The 20,394-nt window shown below is 43.1% G+C and overlaps 1 protein-coding gene across 3 annotated transcripts in view; it reads left to right on the top strand.

Annotated features, from left to right (window-relative positions):
• Positions 1-20,394, top strand: part of LOC119164181 (xibalbin-1) — a 181,580-nt gene that overhangs the window by 133,787 nt on the left and 27,399 nt on the right. For all 3 annotated transcript variants that reach the window (XM_075871173.1, XM_075871172.1, XM_075871174.1), the window contains exon 3: positions 8,431-8,571. In XM_075871173.1, the coding sequence (XP_075727288.1) occupies positions 8,431-8,571 (141 nt within the window). The remainder of the gene's footprint in view (positions 1-8,430; positions 8,572-20,394) is intronic.

Raw genomic sequence — 20,394 nt, forward strand, 5'->3', positions numbered from 1 at the left:
TCGTTCGACCTAAGAATAAATCTAAGTTCCGCTCATGGCTGTCGCCGCCCCAGCCAATCGCGTTTGTTCGTTTCAGTTGCGTCAGGCCCCTTTCGCGTATGATATGTAGGCAATTTTTATATGCAGATATACAAACACATCTTGGCGCCATTGGTTTCCGGTCAAGCTATTCAATTTGGTGGCAAAGCTTAGGGAAGATTATCTTATCAAAGCTGAGTAAGATGGAACATTTTCGAGTAGGAACAAATAACTTCTAATTTCTAGTAATGCACTAATACAATAGCAGGTAAAATATTAATGGTTACGACAGAAACAAAAAACGACCCTCTCTTCAACAGGTCAAGGGTAGGCGAGCAGAAGTTATGAAGGTGCAGCTTGTATTTAATTTTGGGTTGTAACTGATTGTAGAGTTCCAGATGTTTTAAGACAAAAGCCATTATTGTCTCATTACGCGTCCATCTGTCCGCGCCTGGAACGGTGCCAGCTGTGACCTCTCCTCTTCACACCTTCTCAGCAGTCATGTGATGACCTAGAGGTACATAGCAACAGTTGCGCCGCCATAGCTATGGCCTCTCCCCCTACACTCTCTCGTCAATCATGTGATTGCAGAAAAGGTGTAAAAAACAAAAAAAACAGAGCGCAGCTTGTCGAATTGCCACAGGCTTTCGCCGAACACACTTCAAAACTTACAAAGTTTCCTTCGAAATTTTGCTTCCATCAATTTTCTATCCATGCCAATTTTTTGCTCCCAGTGTAGGGTAACGAGCCGGGGCTGCGTCTATAGTTGCGCTGTTTGAAAGAAGTCCTGGGCGTCCAGTGGGGCCACGTAAGATTGCGATGATGATAGCTACTGAGATAAGCAAAGGGACAAGGAATTGCTTAGGCAAGACGTCTACTAACTCGGCACGGCACAAAACAAATAGACCGGAATATTGAGGCAACTGCTATAACCGGCGGCAACTGGTTTTGTCGGTGAAGCGAAAGCTACGAAGTGGGGCTTCCTCCTATTCACCTTGCTCCGCAAGTAGGGTATACGGAAACATGAAGCTAATTTTGGTTTGGTTCGCTCATCCCGTTAACGCGTTTAGAAAATTATATACGTAAAAAATGAGAATGGGAATAACATTTCAATTACATTTCAGAGTCTTATTACGAATATAATCACATTCCTTGGAGAATTAAACGCGGTGTTTGCGGCTGCATACTGACCCACTACTTCATAGACGCCATGTTTATACGGAAAGACTGGCTTACTGAAAAGGTGGTGCTGTTAAAGAAATGAAGAAAATATAAAGGCGTTATCGCAAAGTGAACATTAATTGTACTTTTCCTAAGACTTCCCACAATTGTATGGGTCTCATGATAAATAAAGCATCAATTCATATACTATCAGTAAGCCCAAGTATTATTTTTTGGTGCTGTAGCAGGCATACGCTTAGATTCTGTAGCTTCCGTAGCGCTGTGAAGAAAAGTAGTTGCCTGGTATAGCGAATGGATGAATGTGCACGTAACACTTTGAAGCGCTTTGTGCAAATTAGTTTGTGCAACTGCTCTTTTCGCGTTCCCCAAACTAGTGGCTTAAAAAGATAGATTGAGCTCTGAAGGAAGTGACCCTCCCATCGTCACAAACAGGTCATCATTTAACTTCATTTTCCAGTGTACATTTGCGTGCAACCACTTTAACGACGGCACCACCGGGTCCAGCGAGGCGTTCATCATACCACTTCACGCGAGCCACTTCAAAGTAAAATTTGTGTTGTATCCTAGTGAACGCAAGTGAAAGTGCACTTTCATTCTTTCTAGCCTAGAATTCCATCTATGGCAAAACAAGACATGAGTAACTTCAGAGTAAATGAACACTTAGTGAGATTTTAATTAAAATTTTGTACGCTAAAGTGCGTCCATCAACGCATTACGACATTGTTTCAATAGAATATTGAAGGTCTTGAAATGATAAACTGTATATATGACTCATCTGCGCAGTTATTCATATGTCGCGTCTGAAATGTTCTTTAAATGATGATTACGATAGAATCCGTGGGGACTTGGTATCATTTATTGCAGCCTTTGAAGCCGTTCCGCGTACATCGCACTAATGATGCGTACAGGAGCATCGCCTTCAAAAAAGTAAATAGCAGTAGCAAAAGTAAAACACGGGTATCTCATCGTTGCGATTTAGAACCGACAAAAACTTTTTTCGCTTTTGGCCAAGACCATCAAACACGACGATTCAGTGTTTAGGAGAACAAGAAAACAAAACCAAAACAAAGTTACCGAGGCCACTAAACTTGAAGCGTCAATCACCGGATTCTGGGCCACTGTAAAAGCCGCGAAGTGATGTAATGCCAGAAAACGAAATAAAAGCACCTAAATCAAAACAAACGGTCCTTCCACGCATTTAAAAAGCAAGAATGACTTGAAGCTGTTAAGAGTTGGCAAACCACGACTCGCTTGTTCCATTGAGACAAATTACACGTCACCATTTACAGCCCCATTTTACATGCCCCTCCCCCGTTTTCTGAACGTTTTATTTTGTTCACCAGACATATGCACTTTCTGCTTGCTCCCCATGGGACGTACACTTCAAAAATCATTTAAATTTCTTTCACTCTAACATACACGCCTGCCTGGTCGCTGAAGCTCGGGGTCTGCCGCGAAGAAAACAGCAACAAACAAAAATAAACGTTGACATTTACGCCAAATCTCACTTCCCAGTGCGGTCCTGTTTGTTGTTGACCACGACGCGCGAAAGGCGCTGTCGTCGCCAAGTTGGCGGCGTAGACGTGATTGCTAAACTAGAGCATCGCGGTTCAAGGAGCGTGCCAGCATCAAAGGCTCTCAATCCACTACGCGTCTCTGACTCAAGTTTCCAAGGAGAAAAAAACTTTTTTCTTCGTCGTCAGTTTCAGCGAGATGGTGCGGGGTCTTCCTTTGATCTTTGGCTTCGTGTTACATTTCTGTCAACCTCTACCACTGGTGTAGTGCGCAGAAGTCTGCCGCTGTGGTGTAGCGGTTAGGGTACTCGGCTTAAACTTTCAGTTGTGAGTGCAGCGCTGTGTGTGGTTCTCTTCTTTGTCTCCGTTTTTTTTGTGCGCCGCTTTTCTTTTAATATGAATATACACCAACTCGCCCAACTTTCCATTCTGTTACTCGTCTTCTTGCCCGGAGGACGTGGTTTCGATCCCGGCCGAGGTGGTCTCGTTTCGGCGAAGGCGAATTGGTATAGACGCCCGTATACTGTGCAATGTGAGTGCACGTTAAACAACACCAGATTGTCGAAATGGTAGGAGCACTCCTTTACGCGGCGTCTTTCGTAATCATATCAAGTTTTTTTTTGGGGGGGGGGGGATGTTATGTGCTACAAGTTATTATTACGGAGTGCGCGGTGGGGCATCGGGCAGTGCGTAAGTTTTGTGTTTCAACTTCGGAGCTGTTTGTATTAGATTGATGAAAATCTTCATTCTAATTCTGCTTCACTTCCCAAGCACGTGCGCCGCCGATTAGTACAGTGCGGCATGCAACAACTCGGATGTGATAGATAACGAATTTCGAAAAAAAAGAGAATAAAGAGAAAGGAAAACTTCCAGAAAAAGTAAGAAGATAAAGTGAAAAGGATAGAGAGAAATAAAAAATTGGAAGCGAAAATTAGGAAAGAAACAAGTAGAAGAAAAGGGAAAGGAATAGATAAACAGAAGAAGAACGAAGTAAAGAAACACACAAACAAAAGAGCTTCAGAAAAAACAGAGATGAAGAGAAGAAACGGAAGAGAGAAAGAAGGAAGGAAAACAAGGAAACAAAGCATGCCGCTCAGCGCCGCCCTTCGTTCCGACTCGGCACCACCATAGTACGAGGCTGCATTATTAAGACAAAACTGTTAGAGGCCTCATCCCATGCGCAAATTCACCTTTAGGGGTCGGCCGCGTCCGGTATCGTCCCTATTCGACAGCGTCAACACGAGGGACACAAAACTTGACCATCGCGTGATGATGTCACCTTACCAGGTCATTGTCAGATCGCAGATAACCAAGATTTTGCGACTTCGCTATAACGTCATCACGTAACGCGGTGTCATGATCTTATCACATCATCGCTTCGCCGTAAGTGGTCTGATCACGGAGGTCATGCAAAAGCAAACAAGGGCGCAAAAATCTTGCAATGCTACCAGTCTTGGGGGCAATGCGAATCTCCATTAGGGCTTGAATGTCAATTACAAGGCTGGGAAAGGATCAATAGGTTTACTGAGAAAAAAAATATTACTCTACGAGCCTTCTTCCCAAAATTTACGGCCGTCTTGTGTCCTAAAACATCAGTCTAAGAAATTTCCAATTTCTTCTTATCATAATTATGAACTCTAAACTATTATACTGCAACAGCCGCTATCGACGCGTTCTAGTTGAACAGCAAAGCTGGAAACAGCATGACATTACTTTGCCTATAATTGAATATTTCAATTATTTCATAGCTGCAAAATAGGAAAAAAAAACCACCAGGCCTGCGCTGAACGCGCATCACTATCATAGCGAAAGCTCGAAGAGTGCCCTTTAGGTGCCTTTTTAATAATCTTTAGGTAGCTGCTGCAAGCACACTTCTAGGGTACCCACACGCCAATAATCATTTTGAAATAGACAAGCAATCCCTGTGCCATCCTTCGTCATTCTTCAAAGAAGAGTTTTACAACGAATCTCGTTCGAAGTTTTTTTTTCATGCAGTGGCTGACGACGATGAAGAATTTCGCCTGAGGTGGGTATGTGCCGCAGTTAATAGGTGATGAAGAACAAGCTTTTGTAATGGGTTGGAGTATTCGACAACCCACTCGTTACGCGATTCGCATTGTGTGACGCCTATAGTTCCTTTGCTGTTCTAAAACGCCTTATTGCTCATATTAACGCGATTCCTTTCCCGACCTAATGCCTGCCTAAGGTAAGTGTGCCAACCAGTCCCAAGCACCATAGGTAGAATACTGGGCTTGCACGCAGTGGATCCGGGTTTGAATACCACCGTGTTCTTCTTGTTCTTAACTGAAATTTGTTTATTTCATGCGAGATCGGTTATAGGCAGTGGCGGCGGAAAATGGTGGCGCCACGCGTGACCCATATTGTGATCTCATAACCGCTTTTGCTATAAAATAAAGGACACCATCACTTACAGTAGTAATTCGAAAAGCAAGTACATCTGCCTTCCTCGGGAATATTAGAGTACAACAAACACACAGAGATATCGCAGTGCTTTTAAAAAATGGAACGTATAGTGCACTGTAACGGGCATAAAAAAAGCACGTGATATTAAAACCCCGTAGCCTAAAATACTCAGGACATCATAGTAACCAAAGCGTCAAATACACAGAGACGTTGTGATGAATTTACAGCTAGAGAGTATACATAGGATGTTTTACTTGTTAGGACTTGTAATACAACTGACCGCATTTTGAAGCTGTCGTCGTTTTACCATTACATAAAAAGTCAATACATTCCTCATAAAATATCACATATCCGGGTAAAGCAATGTATTTAAGTAAACGCACTCTATTTAGGTATATGATCAAGATAGATAGATAGATAGATAGATAGATAGATAGATAGATAGATAGATAGATAGATAGATAGATAGATAGATAGATAGATAGATAGATAGATAGATAGATAGATAGATAGATAGATAGATAGATAGATAGATAGATAGATAGATAGATAGATAGATAGATAGATAGATAGATAGATAGATAGATAGATAGATAGATAGATAGATAGATAGATAGATAGATAGATAGATAGATAGATAGATAGATAGATAGATAGATAGATAGATAGATAGATAGATAGATAGATAGATAGATAGATAGATAGATAGATAGATAGATAGATAGATAGATAGATAGATAGATAGATAGATAGATCCCCTCTGTAATGTGAAAGCCCTTGTGGTATAATACATACCTACATACATACCTACCTACCTACCTACCTACATACATACATACATACATACATACATACATACATACATACATACATACATACATACATACATACATACATACATACATACATACATACATACATACATACATACATACATACATACATACACACATACATACATACATACGTACATACATACATACATACATACATACATACATACATACATACATACATACATACATACATACATACATACATACATACATACATACATACATACATACATACATACATACATACATACATACATACATACATACATACATACATACATACATACATACATACATACATACATACATACATACATACATACATACATACATACATACACACATACATACACACATACATACATACATACATTACAACGCTGAACTGCCTGTTATAATGCAGAACATTTATTAAACGTAAACATTTCGACAGCAATCTGTCTGGCTGGGTAGAAAAGTTTAGAAAATTGAAATTGCTCCAGCCACAGTTCAAAAAGAGCCTGACGTTTCGGGACCGACTCGGTCCCTTCCTCAGGGGGTGACCCCCTGAGGAAGGGACCGAGTCGGTCCCGAAACGTCGGGCTCGTTTTGAACTGTGGCTGGAGCAATTTCAATTTTCTAGAACATTTATTACATCAACAAGGAACGTGCACATCTTTCGGCGTGGGTAATGCTCATATAGCATTGACGTAAAGGCTTGCGCTACTTTTAGCGTTTGAATATAGATCCTAACTGCAAGGCGATGTCCCCACTTCAAAACAGTGCATAAATGTGTCGGAGAAAGTCATTCTTATCCACCCACAGCTAGTGCGTAGTTTAATTTCTTATGGTTTCACTCTTTTTTTTAGCTTCGAAACTGGGTGATTGTTTCTCCACGCCATCCGTGAAACTCTACATAATGTCACCCCACTCGCACGTTAGAGGTCTTTGTGCTGCATCTTTTCTGCGAACCCATTCTTGGTGAATCGTTTCACACAAAATATCTCCGTAGCTGATATATTTTTCCCATCTCTTATACCAATTCCCTAGTGACTTCAAAGGCTCATTTAAAGGGAAAGTGCATCTGTCTAGACGAATAGAACACCGTACGCAATGTGACGCTCTCATATTGAATACGTCGTGTTGTAGGCCGTGAGATTCATATATCCTTTGAACATTCCGGATCTTCCAGCGAAGGAGACATGGCTTGGTAAGGTCAAGGTTACACGTCTCAGAGACGTGACGTTGTTTATCGATTTAGCGCTGGATACAGCCGCACGCTGGTATTACTAATGGTCCCAGCATTTCAATACAATATTTTTCAAATGCCAGAAACATCTCCGGCTCTCAGGCGTCTGTGTATGGCATCTAAGAATTCGTTAAAGCTCTATAAACTTTTTTTGGCCAAATAACGAACAAACGGGAACAATTTTATGAAAGCGATCTTCAAAAACCTTCATTTCGTAGACTATTTTACATAAGAGACATGAGTGTGATTCTCTTGAGCTGCTAAATGAATGTTTCCTCACTATTGTACGCCTAGGAACGTTTCTGGGACTCCTCGTGAACTGGAGAAAGGATGGTAGACGCCCAGCAGTGACAGAAAAGAAATGGGTGGTCATGAATTAACACAATATGCAGCGTAAAATAGGAGTTCCTTGTTTTTCCCTGGTAAAGAATGGTCAAACTAATAATCCATGCCAATTCCATATCAACAGGTAATCGATAAGCTGCGCAGTCTGCAACTACATTCAATCTGTTCCTATCTATATTTGCTCTTCAAATATGCAAGCCTAGTAAAAGTGTGCTCACGTGCTTATGTCGTAGAAAACTGCCACAAAGACCTTACAACTATCTCACAGAGGATGGGGCACATAAGTCAGTTCGCCCGCAATCGTAAATGTTAAACAGTGAACATAACGAAAATCAGAAGGTACCACTGTTAAGTGACATTGCGCGACTCAAAAAGGGATACCTTGGTTGGGAAATGGGTTCTACGGACACCCTGAGGTTCACGAGCCCCTACTCACCATAAGGCCATAAGACGGTAAAAAAAAAGTGTTGCTCAGACTCGATCAACAAGTATATCTTGCGCTTTGGACTCACAGGAACTCAAGACTCATCAAACGTTTCCTGAGCCGCACACACTTAGTCTCACACTCATAAAATGTTTTTAACCGCACTCACTCGGGCTCAAACTCAACAAAATTTTAGTCACCCAGACTGACTCTGACTCAGAATCACAGCTTAATTATTCTGAGCCTGAGTAAGTTGGAGTAAGTCGACTCATGAGTAAGTTCCCCGACGTAAGGTTGTGACATCGTAAAATAGGTCATCATCAGCCTATATTATCTCAAATTATACTAGTAATCCAGTAAAGCTTACTCTAGTGATGTTTCCATCATTCGTGTAGCAAGCACGGTAGACAAAAAACCGGCGCTGAGCTGTCTGGGTCTCCCACCCTCCCCTCCCGGCAGGTGAGGAGACCGTCCCAAGCGGCGCATCCGCCGAGACGGACCCCTTCGAATTCTGCCGAGCGCACTTCGGGGCGGACTTCGCTCTGAACCGCGAAGTCCGCCGCGCCACCAATTCGATCGAGAAACAGCCTCCCGAGCCAAGTAAGCCCCTCTCCAAACGCCTTTCTTTATTCCTTCACACCTCCCCACCCACCCCCTACACCCAACAACCCGCACACCATATCCCGCATCCCCCTTTTCCAGCATCACTCTCCCCTTAGTTCGTATCTTGGCCCGTTGGCACGTTCCTCCAGTAGTTACGCACGTACGCACCGCACCGCTCGCCTTTAGCGACCACTGGCTTGGCTAGTATTGCCTTGCGCGTTGGCTTGTTTTCTCCTTGCCTCCCGCATTTGCGTGCGCGCTGTGGCATTCTGGCGTGAACGATGTGGCTACCCACGATCCAAATCATGGCTGTTACTGCTGGCACTGCATATCTGCCTGGCTGTCTCTTCTTAGTCTTAGTTCTCTGTGCTCACGTGTCTCACTTGCTCACTGTTTCGTACTCATTTCAAGGGTTCTAGACATCGCTGGAAAGAATGCATAGAAATAGAATAGAACACGAGGCACAGCGCTGGTGCTTCGTCTTATTTTCATGTACTTCTTTATTTATGCTTACATGCCTCACTTGCTGATTATTTAGTATTAGCCTTGAGAGTTTTAGGCACCACTGTGCAGTAGAATACCGGCATACAAATAGAATAGAACACAAGGCACATCCCAGCTGCGTGGTGCTTCATTTCCTGTCGGGCTTTCTTTTATTTTTAGTCTTTGCATTTGTGCTTACGTGCCTCACTTTCTGTCTCGTCCTTGTCACTAAAGGCATCACTAAAGACTACGATGCCGGCATAGAAATAGAACGTGAGGTATATCGCTGGAGCCTGTCTATTATTTATCTTCTTCCTTTGTGCTTACGTGCCTCGCAGTCCTTGATTCACCGAATTTCTCGACATCACCGAAAACTAGGAAAATAAAATAGTAATATAGAACACGACACACAGCGCCTGTGCTGTGCTGTGCTGTGCTGTGTGTGTGTGTGTGTGTGTGTGTGTGTGTGTGTGTGTGTGTGTGTGTGTGTGTGTGTGTGTGTGTGAGAGAGAGAGAGAGAGAGAGACAAAACATATTTATAAGTATATGCACTTGGCGGTTCAAGGGCGCACTAGGGACGAGTTTCACTATCGCGTTCAGCTCTTAAAGGCGAAGCTTAAGGGTCCCCCAATTTTAGGAGCGAAGCTCCTTAAGGCGTGGGCTGTGCGTCCCCTGTATGTAGCCACTTCTCGTTTAGTTCTTGCAGTGTTCACTAGATGGCGGTACCGTCCCCAGTATGTAGCTACTTCTCGTTTCGTTTAGTTCTTGCAGTGTTCACTAGATGGCGGTACCGTCCCCAGTATGTAGCCACCTCTCGTTTAGTTCTTGCAGTGTTCACTAGATGGCGGTACTTGTAGCTGATGACGAAAGATGCGAGATGTTATAAAATAGGAATGATGTCACATATGGCGCGTGTCATTGATGGAAGGCAATCGTTCGATTTAGTGCGGCAACGTACGCTAGTGGGAACGTTGTAATAAAATCGAGTGGGCAAAATGTACGGAGGATTCATGGTTTACCAGGTTTACCAGGTTTACCTCCGGAGCTTCACCCACTCATCATCATTCACTTCGTAGATATGGCGGCACTTTTTTATGTTTACTCTTGACTTGCCCAATTTTCAAAGCATTTTTGAAGTGTTAAAACCGTGCGAAAGGTAGAAACAGCCTTCTTCCTCCCCCTCTCTTTTTTTTTATTGCAAAAGCTGCATCTATTTTTGAAACGACGACGATAACCCCTTTCCTTCTTTGAAGCCGGTCGCCCAACTTCCCTACCTCGGAGCTGTCTGGCGTGTTTCCGACGCCACTCCTCTCCTTTCCTGTCAAACATGAAATGATGCTAAAGGACAGCACGTGGGGGCACGTCCTTCCCTTTCGAAGGCGTCACTGACATGTCGTCAAGGTCAGCTCAATATCAAAAGAAATTAAGGCAACCTATACCTGCACTAGGGGTACATAGATAGATATGTGTGGTTTAACGTTCCAAAACCACCATATGATTATGAGAGACGCCGTAGTGCAGAACTCCGGAAATTTCGACCACCGGGGGTTCTTTAACGTGCACCCAAATCTGAGCACATGGGCCTACAACATTTCCGCCTCCATCGGAAATGCAGCCACCGCAGCCGAGATTCGATCCCGCGACCTTCGGGTCAGCAGCCGAGTACCTTAGCCACTAGACCACCACGGCAGGGCTGCACTAGGGGTACCAATCCTGAAGTAAACGTGGTGCCGGAAGGCCTACATTGTATCTCTTCGGTATTCTCTTTCTTTACTACTCTCTCTCTTCTTTTCTTCTTTTTTTCCAGTTTTTCTCTGTTCTTTTTTTCCTTTGTCTCTTTTTATCTATATCATTATCAACACGTTCTAAAAACAAGAGTAAAAAGATTTCTCTTTAATACGAGCGTGCACTGCACTGACTGCGCTAATTTACAAAAAACCAATATTTATATTATCCTTTCTTTGACCAGTGTTTAAATATATATATATATATATATATATATATATATATATATATATATATATATATATATATATTTGTTAAGCTACACAATCAATTCTTGGCCAATCCGCCATGGTGTGTGTGAGCCACAAGTTTAGGATTTACATCCACATCTACGTAGTTTTGCCCGCGTTACGCCCCACTACACGACAGCATAAAACGATGACAGCATACGACCGTGCCACGCACTTGAAACACCGCCGCATGCCCTGTGACGGCATTGACGAGCGGATCGGTGAATGGATTCCAGGAGTGTGGGCTGAATCGGGTCGCCGCTGTGTTTTGCGCACCCACCACAGAGTGCTGGTGCGCTGTGGCTGTGGCACTCGAACACCAAACCGCAGGTCGCGGGAACGGATACCTACCTTGGCTGCCGCATTTTCAGTGAAGGCAAAATTGCTTGAGGCTCATGTGTTTAGATTAGGTTCGCGTCAAAGAACCACAGCATCGGAAAAATTCTGAAGCCCTCCACTGCGGTGCCTCTCATCATGAAATCGTGGCTTGGGACCTTAAAACCCGACCATTATCATTTACTCTGTTTTACTTAACCAAAAGTGGGCTTTGTAGAGCACAAAAAGTAACTCAGAAATAATAATGTGGAAGCCAACCGACCCAATTGCGTAATGAACTCCACAAAAAAATGCTTTAGGAGGATCTTGTCCCTAATATGAATTTTCACACATTATAACACTCTAATGAAGTCCTGGAAAGGCATAGCAATGTACATGAGCTTTGTTGTAGTAATTTTAGGTGTTGCAGTAGTATGTCACTGTAATATGACATTGTTATAATATAGATACACAATATTGTCCGGTGGTGAACTATGCGAGGAATGTGATTCGGACTTCGTGGTAACACATCTTCAGCAAACTAAAATTCATATTGTAGCACAAAAAATGACACGACGAACACACAGAAACGCACACAACAATGATTGATATGTGGGGTTTAACGTCCTAAAACCAACATATGATTATGAGAGCCGCCGTAGTGGAGGGCTCCGGAAATTTCGATCACCTGGGGTTCTTTAACGTGCACCCAAATCTGAGCGCAAGGGCCTACAGCATTTTCACATCTATCGAAAATGCAGCCGCCGCAGCCGAGATTCGATCCCGCGACCTTTTGGTCAGCAGCCGAGTACCTCAGCCACTAGACCACCGCGGCGGGGCCCTACACCACTAGCACTACCAACAACTTTCATGAAAAGTTGAAGGCAGACATGATATATTAATTTATTTATATTAAATTTTTTACAGGTCTGTTGGGAATCGTGTATGGGGGGCTCTCAAATAACATCAACGAACAAAAAATACAAAGGCATCAAACACCACCAGGAAACGACACAAAAAATTGAATACTTCATGCATAACACGTTTATATTGCATAATACATAGTGAATACATACATGATCATGATACACTATATGTACATATTTACATATACATATACATACATGAATATAGATATACACATATACGCATACATACATATATACGCACATACACACAGATTGTACTCTAATGGACAATTATTTACTTCAGAGGAAGTGCGCAATAAATCGGTGGTGGAATGTTTCAAGAAAGGACAATGACACTATGTTCTCTGGCAAGTTATTCCGCAGTGTAATGGAAGGATATTCTATATGTCCCGACCACTCAGGCACGAGGGTTACATCCAGCAGGCTACAGGAGGTGCTAGGCAAAGATTACAAATAAACATCACGACATAAAAACTGTATGCTCCGAGGTAAACAACACAACAGACATCTAACTAACGCAATTGCTACCATACTTGTTTATAAAGAAACTTTCTAAAAGTTCACGTGCTATTCTATCTTTACTCCTTTCCAGTATCTCGACATCATGAAACCTTGCGGAACATGCGCAGACTTTGCAATGAGCAGAGCAATCTTTTTTTTTTCGCTACATTATGAATTTTAGCAAGCATCAACTGGCCCAAGAACAAGCCACCATGCATCTTCAGCAAGTTTTCTTGTAGTGCGAAATTAAAAAAAACAACAGGACAAACGTAGGCACACAAGAGCCCGTATGGCGCTTAATTAGACATTACGTAGGTAATTTTGGCCAGTTCGGGTTATATGCAGGTTGTACAAAAAACAACTTCTACTTTTTGCAGGGAGTTTACCCGTACTTATACATGTAACCGCAGCACGGTGAGACGACAACGGTATAACAAAATTACTCGTGTACTATTAACCTCCCGCATGACTAAATCAAATAACTTCTAATTTATTTGTTTACTTATTTATTATTTATTTATTTATTTATTTATTTACTTAATTATTGATTTGTGTAATACCAACAGCGCCTCATAGCATTAAAGGAGTGGATGTCAAAGTATACTGTGAGATATCAAGCACCAGAAGCTTAAAAACAATATTTATAGATACATATCACGTATACAAGTGGATGATTAATCTAAAAATAAAGTGTAAATAAAGTAATCTAAATAAAGTTCAATTATAAATTAAGCGACAATTCTACCAACAATGAATATAAACTATCAATTACAAGAACACATGCATACTTCAGTGATCACAAAGAGCAGCTCGAGTGATCAGTAACCCTAGCGCGAGAAGTATTTCAGCAGTGCAATATGTTTTTGTTACGTGATTTATTTAAACCTAATAATTTAATCAATTCGAGTCACGCACTGTTCAGAGAAGAAAGCACAAGCTATCGGTTAGGGTGTACTGCACAGGATTAGCAATACTTTAGGCTCGTCATTAATTCTGTGCAATTGGTTTTCATTAAATTTTATGTATAAATGCCTGTCCATGCCAGCTTTTGAATTATACCGATATTATGAAAACGTTTCAAACGATGTTTGCGTCGTGGGCATTCTAATGCATCCCATCGTAGTTGTCATTGTTAGGTAATAAAGTGTATCCGATACTTCACTCCACGAAACACCTCAAATAAATACCATTAAAAGATAACACTTTCACGCTAGTTGCTAAGCAGCATTGCGCACCAGCATTGGAAATTCACTGCATTTTTCATTCGCTGACGCAATAAGAGATCTACCACGAACGAAAGTTTTCAAAGAGAACTAAACGGTCCACGTTGGGCTTTCGAAGCCACATGTTGCGGGGCGTCCTGTGCACGTCCTAAGGGTACAGGCTGCCAAATGCATGGGCTTCGGGATCTATAGAACACGTATGGCGTGCTACTCTGCGATAACGTCGCAAAAAAAAAAACGCGAAGGTTGAAAGCTGTCTCGCTCTGATGGTAGCGTCCCCGAAATAATCAATCTGGCGTTGCCAGGCTGCCCGTCTGTCGTTGATCCCGGAGGGCTTACTTCGTGAGCGATTCTCATTGCCAAGGGGGACGGACCATCGATAATGATTTGGAAAACCCGGCTGGGACCGTGCGCATGGAAAATTTCCGGATTTCCAACGGGAGTTTTTAGCAGAGACGTAGAGAGGAAAATAATTTTTAAAAATTGGACAGCTTCATAGCGCTGCCAAGCCTGAACGCACTGCGAAGTCCTCGTTTCTCAACACTCTTCTGTACATTGTAATCTTTTTCCTCTCCAGATTACGAGGCTTATAAATCTTTGTTGTTTTTATTGGTATTAATAATGTGCAGTTCGGCTTAATCTACAATGTACTAAAATATGTGCATTTAGACCAGCTCCCTGTAATAGCCTGTGAAACGCTGACAATGTTCGACAAATAAAAGAAATGAATAAACTATGCCATTCAAGGTAGCCAGACCAATTAACACTATCGCAACATTTGTAGCCGTATATCGAAAGTGTTATCCCTTCCTTCTCAGTCGGCTGTACTTATTCATCTCTCCCCTAAAAGTTTCCTGCACTTAGCGTGGATTCACATTGCCTCCGGGATCAGAGGAGCTATAATCTATTTCCACCACACGTTGCTTTACGTTGACTCTACGATCAGCGCATACTTGACGAAATAGTGGTACACCGCGATGATGCCATCATGTTACGTCATTTTCTATGAGATCATAATGCTGTCTTGAAATTTGGCGACCTGCGACGTTCAAATAGTTTCGTGGAGTAACGCATATGTTTCATGCAATAATACCTAGATAGGAAGCTGTAGCTGCGATCGTGTAACTCGATGAGAATTGTGGGAGTACACGGAATTATTGAATTTGCAAGCGAACTGCCTACGAATGTTTTTTTGCAGTTTCAGTTTCGTTCTTCGTGCAACCTGTGTAGTGGCGTGTGGTGAAAGCCACTTAATCAGTGCATTTGTTGTTCAAAGAGGCTGAATACCACATATGTCTCAGATTCACTACGGCTTCGGAGCTTTACAAGTATTTGACAGTTTAACCGAAGTGTCGTCCACTCACCGCAGCACACAGATTTAGCGTCTCATGCCCGTGCAGAATATTACATCGAGTTCGCGTTTTTTCCTAAGCGCGTCCTGCCGAGACTGGTTTAAATCGACGGTAAAATGACGGCGAAGGTAAGTAGGCGCACCTTTACGCCCCTCAGCCTCGGCTTCACAACAAAATGAGAGGTGCGTTAGTAGCAGACCCCTTATACTAACGTAACTGGCATCGCAGCAGACAAAACGTTAAGTGTTTCTCACTTACACTAGACTGTTATTTCCGTAAGTTGATAATGCTTGCTTTCGAGGGCAAAACAATAACGTTTGTTTTCAAATCTTTCAAAAAAGTTATTATATCTTGACACCAAATCTGGAACGCTAATGCAGGGTTGCGCATACCCTGGTGGTAAAATTTCCCAAGCTTCACTTCTGGCTCATGGTTAAGAAAGCCTTTTGCAATAAAATTTGATTGGTTGATTTGTGGTGTTTAACGTCCCAAAACCACCATATGATTATGAGAGACTCCGTAGCTGAGGGCTCCGGTAATTTGGACCATCTGGGGTTCTTTAACGTGCACCCAAATCTGAGCACACGCGCCTACAACCTTTCCGCCTCCATCATAAATGCAGCTGCCACAGCCGGGATTCGAACCCGCGACCTGCGGGTCAGCAGCCGGGTACCTTAGCCACTAGACCGCCGCGGCGGGGCGTTGCAATAAAATTTACATACAAAAGAATGAAACAAGGTTGAATTAGATATAACTTCATATCACTTTGTCTTACACTCGGCTAACAAGCGTCGGTAATCTCGAGAGAGAGAGATATGGTATTAAGAAAGGAAAAGAGGTTAACCAGAAAGCAAGTTTCTGGTTCGCTACCTTACACTGGGTAAGGGAAAATGAGAGACAGAAAAAGAAAAGTAAGAAAAAGAGAACGTAACACAACTGAAGTACATTTGAAGCCTGTACTTTCCATCATTCCCATGGGAGTAGAAGCACCGCTAAAGGAGCCTGCGTAGACACTAGCACCATTCCCCTGTAGGTATTATAGTATGAAACTCTGTGGGGTAACGGAATCGCGTGATGATTTCTCACGTGACTTTTCAACGCTCACGCTGTCACCGCCTACGGTCATTGTTCGTTTGATGACGCATCTCAAGCTTTCGCTTTTTAAAAAAATCGAACAAAACTTTATAAATTCAAAAGTGTGTTATTCCGCGCTGAACGGCTATCATCTGCGATCTCTGACGCCGGCATTGCTCTCGCCGATCAGGCTGTCGTCCGCGACCTCCTGAGACCATGTACCTCTCACTGAGTGGTGCCCGTCCTCGGACTCCTTCAACCATGTCCCCCGTCTTTCCTATCTCTTCTCTTTCTGTCGTTCTTGTATGGCGAGTGCTCTCTTTTCCTTATCTTTATACTAATCGTTTTATCGCCTTCACCCATCCTTCACAAGAAACTTAGCCTTGTAGCCAGATTAGGCATCAGAAGTTAGCTCCTTTTCCATTTCTTCAGGAACCACGCATTCAAAGTGTGTTCGGCGAAAGCCTGTGGCAATTTGACTGACTGTCACATGTCGTGTTTACTCTCTCAGAAATTACGTGATTGGTGAGAGTGTAAAGGGGACAGGTCACAGCTGTGACGGCACAACTGTTGCTAGGCGCCGCTGAGCCATCACGTGGTTGGTGAGAGAGCGTGAGGGGAAGAGGGCGCAGTTAGCACCTAGACACTAGACTTTTGGCTTGCACATCACTAATCCGACCAAAACTCGATTATACTTGCACCGTATGGGACACCTACACAACAACTTACATTAATGCATTAGAGAAGATACAACACCGAGCAGTTAGGTTTGTTTTTTTTTCTAAATATAGAATACTAGACCCTCCCAAAGTCCTAATGATACATCATAATATACAGACTGTACAACTTCGAAGGAAAATACACTGGTTAAACTTTCTTTTCCAACTTAAAAACAATTGCTTTTCTCTTAACCAACAGGCTTATGTGTCCCCACTTGCAGCACGTCGAACAAGGCATCGTCATGATCTTTATTTAACGCCATACAGCACCAGAACTAACATATTTAATTTTTCCTTCTTCACATGAACTGTAAATGATTGGAATAACCTGGAGGTATCGCAAATAATAAACGCAGATTCTATTGAACGTATATCTATTTAACTTTATCAACAATGTCACATCGATTAACCCTTCGTTCCTTAGTTTTACTGTTACTGTTCTTGAGTATTTAAAAAGTGTTGTTGCTGTCTTCGATTTTCTATGAGTATTATCTAATGTTCATGCGTGCGCATTAAGTTCTCTATTATTACTTTTGTTTTGTTCTGATGTTACTGTTATTACATTTTTCTTTTGGTCTTTTAAACTTGTCTTATTTCGTTGTGGTTTCTGTGAATGTATGTATTTATGTGCTGCCCTCCTGCACGGACCCAATTTGGGTCTGCGGTATTGTGTAAACAAATAAATTAAAAATATTTCCAGGGCATGGATGGACGGGCGCGAGTATAAGACTTTAAAGGCATTTCATCATTAAAATATTGTGGTTGTTCCTTGGCGAGCCACTTTCAATCGTTCATTGCGATTCATGTGTTTGAGGAATGTTTGACGATTCAGCGTACCATGTACTCTACTGTGAAAGAGCATCACTTTCACACCCGGGTTTCGCATCACTGGAAGCCATGCCGGTTGAAAGCACAGCAGTTGCAAGTTACCGCCCGAGCACGTAGTACATATGGTTAAGCAGTGAAGCTGCAAAGTGCCGTCCTGATGTCTATCACAGGCTTAACTGCAATGCTTCATTAAAGTACTTGTATTTTTACGGAGAGAACGATGTCACTAACGACGCACTAACGACACGCCTCTCTTCACCCTTCTTTTTTATTAATTTTGAGGTCACTCCGCATACTCACGTGCTTTTTTTATTGTTAGTTTCCCAGTGGGAAGTAGTCAGGCTTGCTCAACTTATTTAGATCAGACGCGATATGAGTTTTTGCGTGTGTAGGACTGGTGAACGTCGGTTTCTTGTGGCGTGGGTTACAGCTTCGCTATAAAATTTTTCAAGTATGGGGTCCTTTATCAAGTAAAAAAATTGCCCGCAGCTTCCCTCGGGGGAACACTGAGGAGGATGCGGACCATATAATTGGTTAACGGGGTGTTAAAGTGCGACTTACTTGGGTCGATGGCTCAATTGGTTAACGTGGTTGTGAAATGGGGTGTTAAATTGCGACTTACTTGGGTCGATGGCTAAATTGGTTAACGTGGTTGTAGGAGGGGGTGTTAAATGAGTGAACACGTACACACGTATGCGAAAGGGCGGCGCTGGTCGAAGGGACGTCGATCATTGTGTTTGTGGATTCGTTGGAATTCATTTCACCGCGACCTTGGACGTCGACGCGCCGTACAAACCAACCGACGAGCGGCAACTGAGCGAGCGAGCGCCGACCTTGAGTATATATACAGCACGACGGCGCATGCACTGTCAGCTGTTGAATGTTCTCGAAGCGCGACGCCACATGCGCGTCCACTGGAGAATCAGGAGAATTGTAGATGTCGAACGCGGTGTGTAGAGGAGGAAGGGTGCACAGATGGTGGAGGAGTGAAGCGCGCGCGGTGTGTAGAGGAGAAAGGGATGCACAGATGGTGGAAGAGTGGGCGACGGCGCGACGGCGCATGCGCGCGCGTCAGCTGTCGAATGTTCGAGAAGCGGTGTGGATGGCGCGGACGACGCGGACGGCGCACTACAAGGCGCGAGTATAAGATGCTCCGCATCTAAAAGCCTTGCATGCCTAATGAAACGAAAAAAGTAACCAGTAACATGAAGACGAGTGGTGCAAAATAGTCACCTCAGGATGTCGTCACGCACTACTTCATGATATCAGTGATTGGTCAAGTTTGTGGCATCATCGTGGCGTCGTTATTACGTCACAGGACATGACGTAATGACATGACAGTATGACAGAACATAACGCCCTAACAAGGGTCTAATGAGACGTCGTCATGTGACGCCACATGGTGACAGCATCACGTAACATCGTCGCTTAAACAAACGTGAGCTATGCCAGGGGCACTGCAATACCCCGATGTGTGCAGGAATCTTTAGAAGGATGAGGATCAACACACTCAACTAGCAAGAAAAAAAAATTCAAGGTGACGTTCGCTTTCGAGTCGTAGCAGGCGAATTGGTAAGGCAGTGCTAGACTTTTTTGACGCCCCGAGCCATAGCCACGACATCTGTATAACTTGGTCAACCGCAACGAATCTTCTCTAGCGCTCCTATTTGGTGCAGCCGCGCCACTTATGCTGCATTTACCATCCCAAATGTGGAAAGAATCGATCGTGCCCGCACAGAGTACACGTTGGTGGGGGCGCCTACATATTTCAAAAAGTGTCTGCACCCACCCCTCATCCTCCACACTCCACTGCTTTCCCTTCCCTTCCCCGCCCTTTAATCTCCCCTTCCTCGTAGACTACTTTAAGGTGTCTGAGGATCCTTGCCGTGTTCAGGAAAAGCTAAGAAACGGAATGGAGACAAGCCTCCACTTTCTGCCTCCAAGTCTCGTTTTCCTTAATGTTTATACAAGTACGAAAACAACATAAGCAGTGATACGAACACCCCAGCCTTCTTAGTTTTGTCAATTACTATGTGTTTGCCGTAGCATCGAAGCGTACAACCACACGAAGAATAGAGCTGTTGCAGCTACTTTGCCTACAAGAGGAGTGCGATGAAAAATATTTGGAAGGAGGAGTGTCACTCAAAGAAGCGTTTCGACAAACAGGCTTGCCTTCTTCGAGGTTGTAACTTGTTGTTCTTCAAGGTATGGAAGCATTTATATCTTCTCCGCGATTGAAGCCTTACAGCAGACAGACAAGTCCGCTTCTCATAATCGACGATACACTCGACGATCGGCAACCACATTCGCGACATAACCCTTTATTCCCCGCGCCACGTGTCCATCTCCTTGCCTGCCTCTCCATCCGTCATCTCGCGCAA

This window comes from Rhipicephalus microplus, chromosome 8 (assembly GCF_043290135.1).
Source record: "Rhipicephalus microplus isolate Deutch F79 chromosome 8, USDA_Rmic, whole genome shotgun sequence".
NCBI lineage: Eukaryota > Metazoa > Arthropoda > Arachnida > Ixodida > Ixodidae > Rhipicephalus > Rhipicephalus microplus.